Source organism: Salvelinus alpinus, chromosome 1, assembly GCF_045679555.1.
Source record: "Salvelinus alpinus chromosome 1, SLU_Salpinus.1, whole genome shotgun sequence".
Lineage (NCBI taxonomy): Eukaryota > Metazoa > Chordata > Actinopteri > Salmoniformes > Salmonidae > Salvelinus > Salvelinus alpinus.
This window is the reverse complement of record NC_092086.1, coordinates 19,266,888-19,280,905: the sequence shown is the minus strand read 5'-3', so window position 1 is coordinate 19,280,905 and position 14,018 is coordinate 19,266,888. Positions and strand designations below refer to the sequence as shown.

At 43.4% G+C, this 14,018-nt stretch overlaps 1 protein-coding gene across 1 annotated transcript in view; it reads right to left on the bottom strand.

The window, feature by feature from the left end:
- Positions 1-54: 54 nt before the first annotated feature.
- LOC139570966 (zinc finger protein 271-like) overlaps positions 55-14,018 on the bottom strand; it is a 35,079-nt gene continuing 21,115 nt past the window's right edge. The window contains exons 2-3 of the mRNA XM_071393353.1: positions 3,044-3,239; positions 55-2,650 (exon numbers count right to left, since the gene is read on the bottom strand). Coding sequence (XP_071249454.1) covers positions 924-2,650; positions 3,044-3,239 — 1,923 coding nt within the window. The 3' untranslated portion in view covers positions 55-923. The remainder of the gene's footprint in view (positions 2,651-3,043; positions 3,240-14,018) is intronic.

Below are 14,018 nucleotides of genomic sequence, written 5' to 3'. Positions count from 1 at the left end.
TGGTGGAGGGTGGTATGTGCATTAACATTGGTGAAGTAACACATTAAACATTGGTTTAGGTGTTATTACATGATCGGTTTAAGTTATTACATTATTCATTAAAAAAAGTTGTTACCTGATACCAATAACTTATTACATTAAGTGGAAAAGGTTATTACGACAACAATTCAACATTTTATCATATTAACCAACAAGATATTACATTTACCGGTTTTATTACATTATAAATCTAAAAGTTATTACATTAACCGTTGTTACAAGACACAGTATGCATAGTTCTTGCCTTGAACTCATGGAAATAATTATCCAATATATTATGGATTAGATTTAGGATCATTTTAATCAATACAGATATATAAAATACACAATTTAAGTGATAACTTCTTGTTTAGAAGATAATGGATTGAATGTATTGATCAATTGAATACATGAATATACACCTATTGTTGAAACATTATTCTACATAATGACATTTAATAATAATAGTATCATGAGTATATGAAAGATACAATTATCAACCCCCCCCCCCCCAGTTCACTATAACATTTCCTATGATAACATTTATCCATTTAGATCAATGTGTGATATTACATAGACACAGTGGAGACCTGATCCTAGATCAGAGCTGCATATTATGCTCCAGAGGTTACCATGGTGATCAGACTGAGGCAACTGTTTAAGAATGGGAGATGGATATGACTGTTCACTGGATGTTTTCTACTGATCCTTTATTTAGGGATCTGGAACCGGTGCCAGAAGGGAGGGAGATGAAATACAGCAAGTTTGTGCTTTCTGGTGTTTTCTCATTGGCCCTAAATTAACAAAGCTCTTCCCACATAGACAGACATAAGGTTCCTTCTCCAGTGTGTGTTCACTGGTGTGAATAAAGGGTCCATAACTGACTGAAACAATTCCCACACTGATCACAGGAATAAGGCTTCTTTCTCACCAGCGTGTGTTAGCTTGTGTGATTTCAGGGTCCCTGACTGATGAAAGCTCTTCCCACACTGATCAGAGCTATAAGGTTTCTCTCCAGTGTGTGTTCGCTGGTGTCTAGTCAGGGTGGAACCTGAAGCAAAGCTCTTCCCACACTGATCACAGATATAAGGCTTCTCTCCAGTGTGTATGCGCTGGTGTCGAGTTAGTTTTTCTGATCGAGCAAAGCTCTTCCCACACTGATCAGAGCTATAAGGTTTCTCTCCAGTGTGTGTTTGCTGGTGTGAATTCAGGTTATCTAATTGAGCAAAGCTCTTCCCACACTGACCACAGCTATAAGGCTTCTCTCCTGTGTGTATCCGCTGGTGTATAGTTAGTTTTTCTGATACAGCAAAGGTCTTCCCACACTGATCACAGCTATAAGGCTTCTCTCCAGTGTGTATGCGCTGGTGTCTAGTTAGTTTTTCTGATTGAGCAAAGCTCTTCCCACACTGATCACAGCTATAAGGCTTCTCTCCAGTGTGTGTTCGCTGGTGTGTAGTCAGGTTGGAAGCTACAGCAAAGCTCTTCCCACACTGATCACAACTATAAGGCTTCTCTCCAGTGTGTAGTCGCTGGTGTCTAGTCAGGTTGGAAGCTACAGCAAAGCTCTTCCCACACTGATCACAGCTATAAGATTTCTCTCCAGTGTGTATGCGCTGGTGTCTAGTTAGTTTTTCTGATCGAGCAAAGCTCTTCCCACACTGAACACAGCTATACGGCTTCTCTCCAGTGTGTGTTCGCTGGTGTATAGTTAGTTTTTCTGATCGAGCAAAGCTCTTCCCACACTGAACACAGCTATAAGGCTTCTCTCCAGTGTGTGTTCGCTGGTGTGTAGTCAGGTTGGAAGCTACAGTAAAGCTCTTCCCACACTGATCACAACTATAAGGCTTCTCTCCAGTGTGTAGTCGCTGGTGTGTAGTCAGGGTGGAAGCTACAGCAAAGCTCTTCCCACACTGATCACAACTATAAGGCTTCTCTCCAGTGTGTAGTCGCTGGTGTACAGTCAGGGTGAAAGCTAAAGCAAAGCTTTTCCCACACTGACCACAACTATAAGGCTTTTCTCCAGTGTGAGATCGCTGGTGTGCAGTCAGGTAGGAAACTACAGCAAAGCTCTTTCCACACTGACCACAGCTATAAGGCTTCTCTCCTGTGTGTATTCGCTGGTGTCTAGTCAGTCTATCTGATACAGCAAAGCTCTTCCCACACTGACCACAGCTATAAGGTTTCTCTCCAGTGTGTGTTCGCTGGTGTAAAGTCAAGGTGGAAGCTACAGCAAAGCTCTTCCCACACTGATCACAGCTATAAGGCTTCTCTCTAGTGTGTACACGCTGGTGTATGGTTAAGGCTCCTGCACTAACAAAGCTTTTCCCACAATCAAGACAGAGGTAAGGCTTCTCCCCTGTATGAATTCTTACATTAGATTTGAAGGTGTTAGATGCAGCAAAACTCTTCCCACACTGATCACAGTGAATAATGAAGCCACTCTGGCTTGTGAAACTCTTCCCACAGTCAGAGCAGCAGTGGTGATGTTTCTTCCCTGTACGTCCCTGCTGGTGTTTCTTGAGATGTTCTGATCTGGAGACACTCTTCTCTGTCTCGTCAGCAACAGGATGTTGTTGAGGCTCCCCAGATGATAAGCCCCTCCCACTGAGAGAACAACGGTGTGTGTCCCCTGTGAAACAAAGACATTGAATAACTAGGTTTTGGAAATACAGGTCCATAAATAGTATTATTTTTGTAAAAATGATTTGTTATTTAGCAGACGCTCTTATCCAGAGCGACTTACAGGAGCAATCAGGGTTAAGTACCTTGCTCAAGAGCACAGACAGATGGTTTTACCTAGTTGGCTCAGAGATTCAAACCAGCAACCTTGCGATTACTGGCATTAACCACTAGGCTACCTGCCTCCCTCTTCAATAAATACACTCTATGGCCAGTTTATTAGGAACACGCTCCTCCGTTCACGAAACTGAATCGACAATTTACTGGCCACTGAGTGTATATTGTTTATCAATCAATTAACAGAAGTTACAGAAGCAGATTGTAGTCTAATCCACACACACACCATTTTTCTTACTTGATGAAATCAAAACTCCATCTCCCTCCTCGTGTCCTTCTCTCACAGTTCCACTCTGCCCTGGTGTTTTCCTGCAGTCGACCAGCCGCACAGACACCCTCTTCAGACCCAGCAGTAAGGCGCTACCAGGAGAGTTGTGACACGGGGACTCCAGCAGGTTGGAGGGTGACGGACTAGCTCTGTCCTGGTGACCACAGGAAGTAAAGTACATAGAATATCATTAAACCAAACATTTGATTACTTTAGCTGTGCATTCTTATAATACCTCCGTTCTCCTGAAATGTGTAATCATTCACTACTTTCCACAGATGTACAGTTTAAAAAACAGTCCGTTTTTTAAAATGTCAGTCTCATAGTTTCAGTATTCTTATACAGTACATACGTAGAAGAAACCATCAGATTTAGGGGTATTGTGGCATGTAGTAGAAACCTACAGTAAAAAGGTATTGGTGTAGCCTGGTGAGATTTCTGCCCCATGTAACATTGTTCAAGATCCACTTTTCTATGTGACGTATTACTGTAACAGCATCCTCATCTAAAATCATCAGCTTACAGCGTATCAACAACATCAAATCAAATGTTATTTGTCACATACACATGGTTAGCAGATGTTAATGTGAGTGTAGCGAAATGCTTGTGCTTCTAGATCCGACTACCATGCAGTAATATCTAACAAGTAATCTAACAATTTCACAACAACTACCTTATACACACAAGTGTAAAGGAATTAATAAGAATATGTACATAAAAATATATGGATGAGCGATGACCGAACGGCATAGGCAAGATGCAGTAGATGGTACAGTGTACAGTATATACATATGAGATGAGTAATGTAGGGTATGTAAACATTATATAAAGTGGCAATGTTTAAAGTGGCTAGTGATACATTTATTACATCCAATTATTAATTATTAAAGTGACTAGAGATTTGAGTGGCAGCAGCCACTCAATGTTGGTGATGGCTGTTTAACAGTCTGATGGCCTTGAGATAGAAGCTGTTTTTCAGTCTCTCAGTCCCAGCTTTGATGCACCTGTACTGACCCCGCCTTCTGGATGATAGCTGGGTGAACAGGCAGTGGCTCGGGTGGTTGTTGTCCTTGATGATTTTTTTGGCCTTCCTGTGACATCGGGTGGTGTAGGTGTCCTGGAGGGCAAGTAGCTTGCCCCCGGTGATGCGTTGTGCAGACCTCACTACCCTCTGGAGAGCCTTACGGTTGTGGGCGGAGCAGTTGCCGTACCAGACGGTGATACAGCCCGACAGGATGCTCTCGATTATGCATCTGTAAAAGTTTGTGAGTGTTTTTGGTGACGCTGTTGCGCCTTCTTCACCACGCTGTCTGTGTGGGTGGACCATTTCAGTTAGTCCATGATGTGAACGCAGAGGAACTTAAAACTTTTCACCTTTTCCACTGCTGTCCCGTCGATGTGGATAAGGGGGTGCTCCCTTTGTTGTTTTCTGATCATCTCTTTTATTTTCCTGACACCACGCTCCGAGGGCCCTCACCTCCTCTCTGTAGACTGTCTCGTCGTTGTTGGTAATCAAGCCTACCACTGTAGTGTCGTCTGCAAAAGTGATGATTGAGTTGGAGGCGTGCATGGCTACACAGTCATGGGTGAACAGGGAATACAGGAGAGGGCTGAGAACGCACCCTTGTGGGGCCCCAGTGTTGAGGATCAGCGGGGCGGAGATGTTGTTTCCTACCCTCACCACCTGGGGGCGGCCCGTCAGGAAGTCCAGGACCCAGTTGCACAGGGCGGGGTTGAGACCCAGGGTTTCGAGCTTAATGACGAGTTTGGAGGGTACTATGGTGTTAAATGCTGAGCTGTAGTCGATGAACAGCATTCTTACATAGGTATTCCTCTTGTCCAGATGGGTTAGGACAGTGCAGTGTGATTGCGATTGCGTCGTCTGTGGACCTATTGGGGCGGTAAGCAAATTGGAGTGGGTCTAAGGTGTCAGGTAGGGGGGACGTGATATGATCCTTGACTAGTCTCTCAATGCACTTCATGATGACGAAAGTGAGTGCTACGGGGCGATAGTCATTTAGCTCAGTTACCTTAGCATTCTTGGGAACAGGAACAGTGGTGGCCCTCTTGAAGCATGTGGGAACAGCAGACTGGGATAAGGATTGATTGAATATGTCCGTAAACACACCAGCCAGCTGGTCTGCGCATGCTCTGAGGACGCGGCTAGGGATGCCGTCCGGGCCGGCAGCCTTGCGAGGGTTAACACGTTTAAATGTTTTACTCACGTTGGCTGCGGTGAAGGAGAGCCCGCAGGTTTTGGTAGCGGGCCGTGTCGGTGGCAATGTATTTTTCTCAAAGAAGTTGTTTACCTTGTCTGCGAGCAAGACATCGTGTTCCGTGATAGGGCTGGTTTTCTTTTTGTAGTCTGTGATTGACTGTAGACCCTGCCACATACCTCTCGTGTCTGAGCTGTTGAATTGCGACTCTACTTTGTCTCTATACTGACACTTAGCTTGTTTGATTGCCTTGCGGAGGGAATAGCTACACTGTTTGTATTCGGTCATGTTTCCGGTCTCCTTGCCCTTATTTAAAGCAGTGGTTTGCGCTTTCAGTTTTGCGCGAATGCTGCCATCAATCCACAGTTTCTGGTTGGGGAAGGTTTTAATAATCGCTGTGGGCACTTGCTAATAAACTCGCTCACTGAATCAGCCTATTCATCAATGTTATTGTCCGACGCTATGCGGAACATATCCCAGTCCACGTGATCGAAGCAGTCTTGAAACGTGGAATCAGATTTGTCGGACCAGCGTTGAACAGACCTGAGCACGGGCGTTTCCTGTTTTAGTTTCTGTCTATAGGCTGGGAGCAACAAAATGGAGTCGTGGTCAGATTTTCCGAAAGGAGGGCGGGGGAGGGTTTTGTATGCGTCGCGGAAGTTAAGAGTAACAATGATCCAGGATTTTGCCAGCCCGGGTTGCGCATTCGATACGCTGGTAAAATTTAGGGAGCCTTGTTTTCAGATTAGCCTTGTTAAAATCCCCAGCTACAATAAATGCAGCCTCAGGATATGTGTTTTCCAGTTTACATAGAATGAGGTTCTTTCAGGGCCGTCGATGTGTCTGCTTGGGGGGGAGGTGGATATACACGACTGTGATTATAATCAAAGAGAATTCTCTTGGTAGATAATGCGGTCGGCATTTGAGTGTAAGGAATTCTAGGTCAGGTGAACAAAAGGACTTTTGTTCCTGTATGTTGTCATGATCACACAAAGTCTCGTTAATCATAAGGCATACACCCCCACCCTTCTTCTTACCAGAGAGACGTTTGTTTCAGTCGGCGCGATGCGTGAAGAAACCAGGTGGCTGTACCGACTCTGATAACGTATCCCGAGTCAGCCATGTTTCCGTGAAACAAAGAACGTTACAATCTCTGATGTCTCTCTGAAAGGCAACCCTTGCTCGGATTTCGTCTACCTTGTTGTCAAGAGACTGGACATTGGCGAGTAGTATACTCGGGAGCGGTGCGCCCGTCTACGGAGCCTGACCAGAAGACCGCTCCGTCTGCCCCTTCTGCGGCGCCGTTGTTTTGGGTCGCCGGCTGGGATCCGATCCATTGTCCTGGGTGGTGGACCAAACAGAGGATCCGCTTCGGGAAAGTCGTATTCCTGGTCGTAATGTTGGTAAGTTGACGTTGCTCTTATATCCAATAGTTCTTCCCGGCTGTATGTAATAAAACTTCCGATTTCCTGAGGTAACAATGTAAGAAATAATACATTAAAAAACAAAATACTGCATAGATTCCTAAGAACGCGAAGCGAGGCAGCCATCTCTGTCGGCGCCGGAACATTCAGATAATGAGTGGAATAAACTACAATTTACCAGCCAAGTATTTCAGCAGTACATTGTACACTACACCATCATTTGAAATGGTATCACAAAGTGACCCACTTTGCCCTACTGGCTAAAGAAGGATGATGTAGTATTTACAGCCATATCCATAAATTATTTGGTTTTACCTTAACCCTAAATTAAATGAATGTCAATTTATACAGTTTTCAAACTGTATGTAAACTCGACACTATACAATTTTGGTTTCGTAGTTCAGTTTTTAGCAATTTGATTAAAAGATAGTTAAATGAATTGTTAACAAATGACAGGAAAATATTTTCAAAAGTAATCAATATGTTTTATACCAGTCATTTCCTTTCAAATCAGTGAATGGAAGTGAAAAAGTGCACACTTTAGGAGGATGGAAAGACAATTAGGGATTCGGTAACATAGTATCTAGGTAGAAGTGGAGCTAGCGTGAGGGCCATGTGTGCTAAAAAAACAAAAAATACATGTAAGCCTACCAAAAAACAAACAAAAACATTATGTAACACTATAAAGAAATTGCTCCACCATTTCCTGGTTGCTACATTATTTATAGTTCGCCTAATTTCAGTTTGTGACAAAACAAGCAAGTATAGTGTATAGAATCATTGCAGCATTTAAACTGCTTTTAAATATATTTTCCATAACACAAAATATTGTATTTTCAGCTGTTCGAAGCTTGTGTACAAAACCGAAAGTAAAAAGAATACAAATCAGTTTGTCACACATGAAATCAATCAATCATTAGTTAATTTCATCACACAGACGAGTCATTCATGCTTTGAAATGCAATCAAGCATTTTAGTTTTAAAACAAAGTAATAAAGGGAGCTTTGTATAATTAGCCTAAACAATAACTAAACGGCAATTTACTAACTGTTTTTAGTCTTTGCTGTAATAAAAGCTTAATATATTGTTCTTTAGAATAGACTCTGGTACACTTATAGCTGATTTTAGTTGACTTTATTCAAAGACATAGGGTGTGTCTATATATGGGAAAAATACACGTTGACATTTCAACCAATCGATTGGTCGAAAAAACAGACTACTCTCGGTCGACCAAGATCTTTTTAGCCAGGGACTTGCATAACTCCAAATACAGGTGTGTCAAGCTTGTAGTGTCATACCCAAGACTCGACGCTGTAATCGCTGCCAAAGGTGCTTCAAAGTACTGAGTAAAGGGTCAGAATACTAAATAAATTATGTTTATTTTTTTATACATTTGCAAAAATGTCAAAAACTGTTTTCACTTTGTCATTATGGGGTATAGTGTGTAGATTGATGAGTCAATAAACATTACATTAATTTTAGAATAAGGCTGTAACGTAACAAAATGTGGGGAAGAAGTGAAGAGGGTCGGAATACTTTCCAAATGCACTGTAGCTACCATAAAGTGACCATTTGATTGAAAAAACATCGTATTGACTAAGTTTGTAGCTCCAACAGATTCTCACTTCCACGTGCACATTTTCGTCCATTAGCAACCAACGATGAGCAAATTTTTTGTAGCATTTCTGACATATTTTCAGCCGGATCTCCGAGTTATATTCAAACGGGTCAGTAACTCTGTTGCTCTGGAACAATACAGTTACTATTAGCTAAAATTAGCTTATTTGCCCAAAGTCCAGCAGCTAGCCTCTGTAGCTAGCTAGGTAACACCAGTCAGCTGAAAGCTAGCTAGCTAATGAACGGGCAAAGAAAGGTAGCTAGCTATATTTGTTTATGGGAGGTTTGATACACATATAACAAAGCCATTCGGCAGGTAAAGCCAGACAACAACAGCTGACCTAGACCCATAAGGAAGCTAATGATAGCTAATTCACTTCCAAATGTCAGTCCTACATTTTTCCACAAAACATAGCTAGCTAGCTAACTACATCAGTTCAAAACCAACACCAAACGTTGGGCATATTGCCACGCTGCTAGCTTATGCAATGCAATTGCAATTGGCTTTTGCAACACTAGCTAGTTCTATAGTCCAAGCTATGGTAAGAGCTAGGCATTTGACAGGCTTCATTCTTTTTACAGCTCCGATCTGGATGGGGGACTAGCCCATGTGTAGGATATTTGTCAACAACTCTGCAGTGCACGCTGTTCCAGCTGTGTGGTGCTTGGTTTGGGGAACGGGGCTAATGCCCCCGAAACCAACGAGGTAAAGTTAATTTTATATTCGGATTTCGACGGACGTGCGACAGACATTCGACAAAAGCCATTTTAATTCACCATTTGTCACAGAAACATCAAACTATGTATGATGTATTCTATAAATGTCTAACATACGTTTACAACATTGGTTTCGAGGAAAAATTCAAGGTTTGATTTGATAGAAATACATAATATATATATATTTTTTTTTATTTAACCTTTATTTAACCAGGTAGGCAAATTGAGAACACGTTCTCATTTACAATTGCGACCTGGCCAAGATAAAGCAAAGCAGTTCGACACATACAACAACACATAGTTACACATGGAGTAAAACAAACATATAGTCAATGATACAGTGAAAAAAAATAAGTCTATATACAATGTGAGCAAGTGAGGTGAGATAAGGGAGGTGAAGGCAAACAAATATATGTATAAATAAATAAAAATGTAAAAAGGGCATGGTGGCGAAGTAAATACAACACAGCAAGTAAAATAAAAACTAAAAACACTGGAATGGTTGGTTTGCAGTGGAAGAAAGCGCAAAGTAGAGACAGAAATAATGGGGTGCAAAGGAGCAAAATAAATAAATAAATACAGTAGGTAAAGAGGTAGTTGTTTGGGCTAAATTATAGATGGGCTATGTACAGGTGCAGTAATCTATGAGCTGCTCTGACAGCTGGTGCTTAAAGCTAGTGAGGGAGATAAGTGTTTCCAGTTTCAGAGATTTTTGTAGTTCGTTCCAGTCATTGGCAGCAGAGAACTGGAAGGAGAGGCGGCCAAAGGAAGAATTGGTTTTGGGGGTGACCAGAGAGATTATCCTGCTGGAGCGCGTGCTACAGGTAGGTGTTGCTATGGTGACCAGCGAGCTGAGATAAGGGGGGCCTTTACCTAGCAGGGTCTTGTAGATGACCTGGAACCAGTGGGTTTGGCGACGAGTATGAAGCGAGGGCCAGCCAACGAGAGTGTACAGGTCGCAGTGGTGGGTAGTATATGGGGCTTTGGTGACAAAACGGATGGCACTGTGATAGACTGCATCCAATTTATTGAGTAGGGTTTTGGAGGCTATTTTGTAAATGACATCACCGAAGTCGAGGATTGGTAGGATGGTCAGTTTTACAAGGGTATGTTTGGCAGCATGAGTGAAGGATGCTTTGTTGCGGAATAGGAAGCCAATTCTAGATTTAACTTTGGATTGGAGATGTTTGATGTGAGTCTGGAAGGAGAGTTTACAGTCTAACCAGACACCTAGGTATTTGTAGTTGTCCACATATTCTAAGTCAGAGCCGTCCAGAGTAGTGATGTTGGACAGGCGGGCAGGTGCAGGCAGCGATCGGTTGAAGAGCATGCATTTAGTTTTAATTGTATTTAAGAGCAATTGGAGGCCACGGAAGGAGAGTTGTATGGCATTGAAGCTCGCCTGGAGGGTTGTTAACACAGTGTCAAAAGAAGGGCCAGAAGTATACAGAATAGTGTCGTCTGCGTAGAGGTGGATCAGAGAATCACCAGCAGCAAGAGCGACATCATTGATGTATACAGAGAAGAGAGTCGGTCCAAGAATTGAACCCTGTGGCACCCCCATGGAGACTGCCAGAGGCCCGGACAACAGACCCTCCGATTTGACACACTGAACTCGATCAGAGAAGTAGTTGGTGAACCAGGCGAGGCAATCATTAGAGAAACCAAGGCTGTCGAGTCTGCCGATGAGGATGTGGTGATTGACAGAGTCAAAAGCCTTGGCCAGGTCAATGAATACGGCTGCACAGTATTGTTTCCTATCGATGGCGGTTAAGATATCGTTTATGACCTTGAGCGTGGCTGAGGTGCACCCATGACCAGCTCTGAAACCAGATTGCATAGCGGAGAAGGTATGGTGGGATTCGAAATGGTCGGTAATCTGTTTGTTGACTTGGCTTTCGAAGACCTTAGAAAGGCAGGGTAGGATAGATATAGGTCTGTAGCTGTTAGGGTCAAGAGTGTCCCCCCCTTTGAAGAGGGGGGTAACCGCAGCTGCTTTCCAATCTTTGGGAATCTCAGACGACACGAAAGAGAGGTTGAAAAGGCTAGTAATAGGGGTGGCAACAATTTCAGCAGATAGTTTTAGAAAGAAAGGGTCCAGATTATCTAGCCCGGCTGATTTGTAAGGGTCCAGATTTTGCAGCTCTTTTAGAACATCAGCTGACTGTATTTGGGAGAAAGAGAAATGGGGAAGGCTTGGGCGAGTAGCAGAGGGGAGGGCAGTGCTGTTGTCCGGGGTAGGGGTAGCCAGGTGGAAAGCATGGCCAGCCGTGGAAAAATGCTTATTGAAATTCTCAATTATAGTGGATTTGTCGGTGGTGACAGTGTTTCCTATCTTCAGAGCAGTTGGAAGCTGGGAGGAGGTGTTCTTATTCTCCATGGACTTTACAGTGTCCCAGAACTTTTTTGAATTTGTGTTGCAGGAAGCAAATTTCTGCTTGAAAAAGCTAGCCTTGGCTTTTCTAACTGCCTGTGTATACTGGTTTCTAGCTTCCCTGAAAAGTTGCATATCACAGGGGCTGTTCGATGCTAATGCAGAACGCCATAGGATATTTTTCTGTTGGTTAAGGGCAGTCAGGTCAGGAGAGAACCAAGGGCTATATCTGTTCCTGGTTCTAAATTTCTTGAATGGGGCATGCTTATTCAAGATGGTGAGGAAGGCATTTTTAAAAAATGTCCAGGCATCCTCTACTGACGGGATGAGATCAATATCCTTCCAGGATACCTCGGCCAGATCGATTAGAAAGGCCTGCTCGCTGAAGTGTTTCAGGGAGCGTTTGACAGTGATGAGTGGAGGTCGTTTGACCGCTGACCCATTACGGATGCAGGCAATGAGGCAGTGATCGCTGAGATCTTGGTTGAAAACAGCAGAGGTGTATTTGGAGGGCAAGTTTGTTAGGATGATATCTATGAGGGTACCCGTGTTTACGGAATTGGGGTGGTACCTGGTAGGTTCATTGATAATTTGTGTGAGATTGAGGGCATCAAGCTTAGATTGTAGGGTGGCTGGGGTGTTAAGCATGTTAAAATTTAGGTCGCCTAGCAGCACGAGCTCTGAAGATAGATGGGGGGCAATCAGTTCGCATATAGTGTCCAGAGCACAGCTGGGGGCAGAGGGTGGTCTATAGCAGGCGGCAACGGTGAGAGACTTGTTTTTAGAGAGGTGGATTTTTAAAAGTAGAAGTTCAAATTGTTTGGGAACAGACCTGGATAGTAAAACAGAACTCTGCAGGCAATCTTTGCAATAGATTGCAACACCGCCCCCTTTGGCCGTTCTATCTTGTCTGAAAATCTTGTAGTTGGGGATGAAAATGTCAGAATTTTTGGTGGTCTTTCTAAGCCAGGATTCAGACACGGCTAAAACATCCGGGTTGGCAGAGTGTGCTAAAGCAGTGAACAAAACAAACTTAGGGAGGAGGCTTCTAATGTTAACATGCATGAAGCCAAGGCTATTACGGTTACAGAAGTCATCAAAAGAGAGCGCCTGGGGAATAGGAGTGGAGCTAGGTACTGCAGGGCCTGGATTCACCTCTACATCACCAGAGGAACAGAGGAGGAGTAGGATAAGGGTACGGCTAAAAGCTATGAGAATTGGTCGTCTAGAACTTCTAGAGCAGAGAGTAAAAGGAAGTTTCTGGGGGCAATAAAATAGCTTAAAGGAATAATGTACAGACAAAGGTATGGTAGGATGTGAATACAGTGGAGGTAAACCTAGGTATTGAGTGATGATGAGAGAGATATTGTCTCTAGAAACATCATTGAAACCAGGTGATGTCATCGCATATGTGGGTGGTGGAACTGTGAGGTTGGATATGGTATAGTGAGCAGGGCTAGAGGCTCTACAGTGAAATAAGCCAATAAACACTAACCAGAACAGCAATGGACAAGGCATATTTACATTAAGGAGAGGCATGCTTAATCGAGTGATCAATAAGGGTCCAGTGAGTAGAGGTTGGTTGGGGTCACGGCGATCCAGACAGCTGGCCGGGTAGATGGCTATCGGTAGCAAGATAGCATAGTATGGAAGTCTATTTGTAGATACCTCGTGCGTTTCCGTCGGTAGGTTAGTGGGGTTCCGTGTGGTAGAGGGGATCAATCCAAATTGGCAAAATAGATATAGTGACCCAAGAAAAAATAAAATAAATAAATAATAATAATAATTGTCCGATATACTTATTCAGATAGCAGCCGATAAGACAGCTAACGGTTAGCGGGCCCCAGATGAGCGTTCAGGTAACGTCGGGACGGAGGTGTCAGTTGGATAACTCCCTCGGGCAGATAACGTCGGCAGTCAGTCGTGAAGGCCCGGTGGGGCTCCGTATCTGCAGCAAAAAAAAAAAAAAAAAAAAAAAAACAGGTCCGGATAGGTGACTGTAGCCCAGGAATGGCTGATGGAACTCCTCAGCTGGCTAGCTCCGGAATGATTTGAGTTTGCTCCGGGATCGACGTAAGCCAATAGTCACACGGTTTGCAGCTAGCTAGCTGCAAATGTCCAGAGCCTGCGGCTGAAATCCGGGGAAACTGAGAGAAAAAAAGTCCCGGAATGCTCCGGTCCGAGTCGCGTTGCACAAAAGTGCCGGTAGATTATCGAGCTAAAGGAATAGCTGATGACCACAAAACGTGGGCAGCTGAAACACCAACGCTAGCCAGCAAACCGGCTAATTTCTGGGCAGCTACAGATTAGCTTCTGGCTAGCTATCGGATAGCTTCTGGTTAGCTTTCTGGCTAGCTTCTGAATTAGCCCCTGGCTAGCTTCCACGGTGGATTTTCAGATTTGAGGTAAATAATACTTTTTTGTAATTGGTGAAGCGGGTTGCAGGAAAGCTTTTGCAGGAAAGCTTTTGTAGTTGAGTTCTTGGATAATAAAATATATAAAAGATATGCGAAGAAAGGTGTAAATATATATATATACAGGACACGACAATACGAAACAGAAATGACGTCTGAACTGCTAAGCCA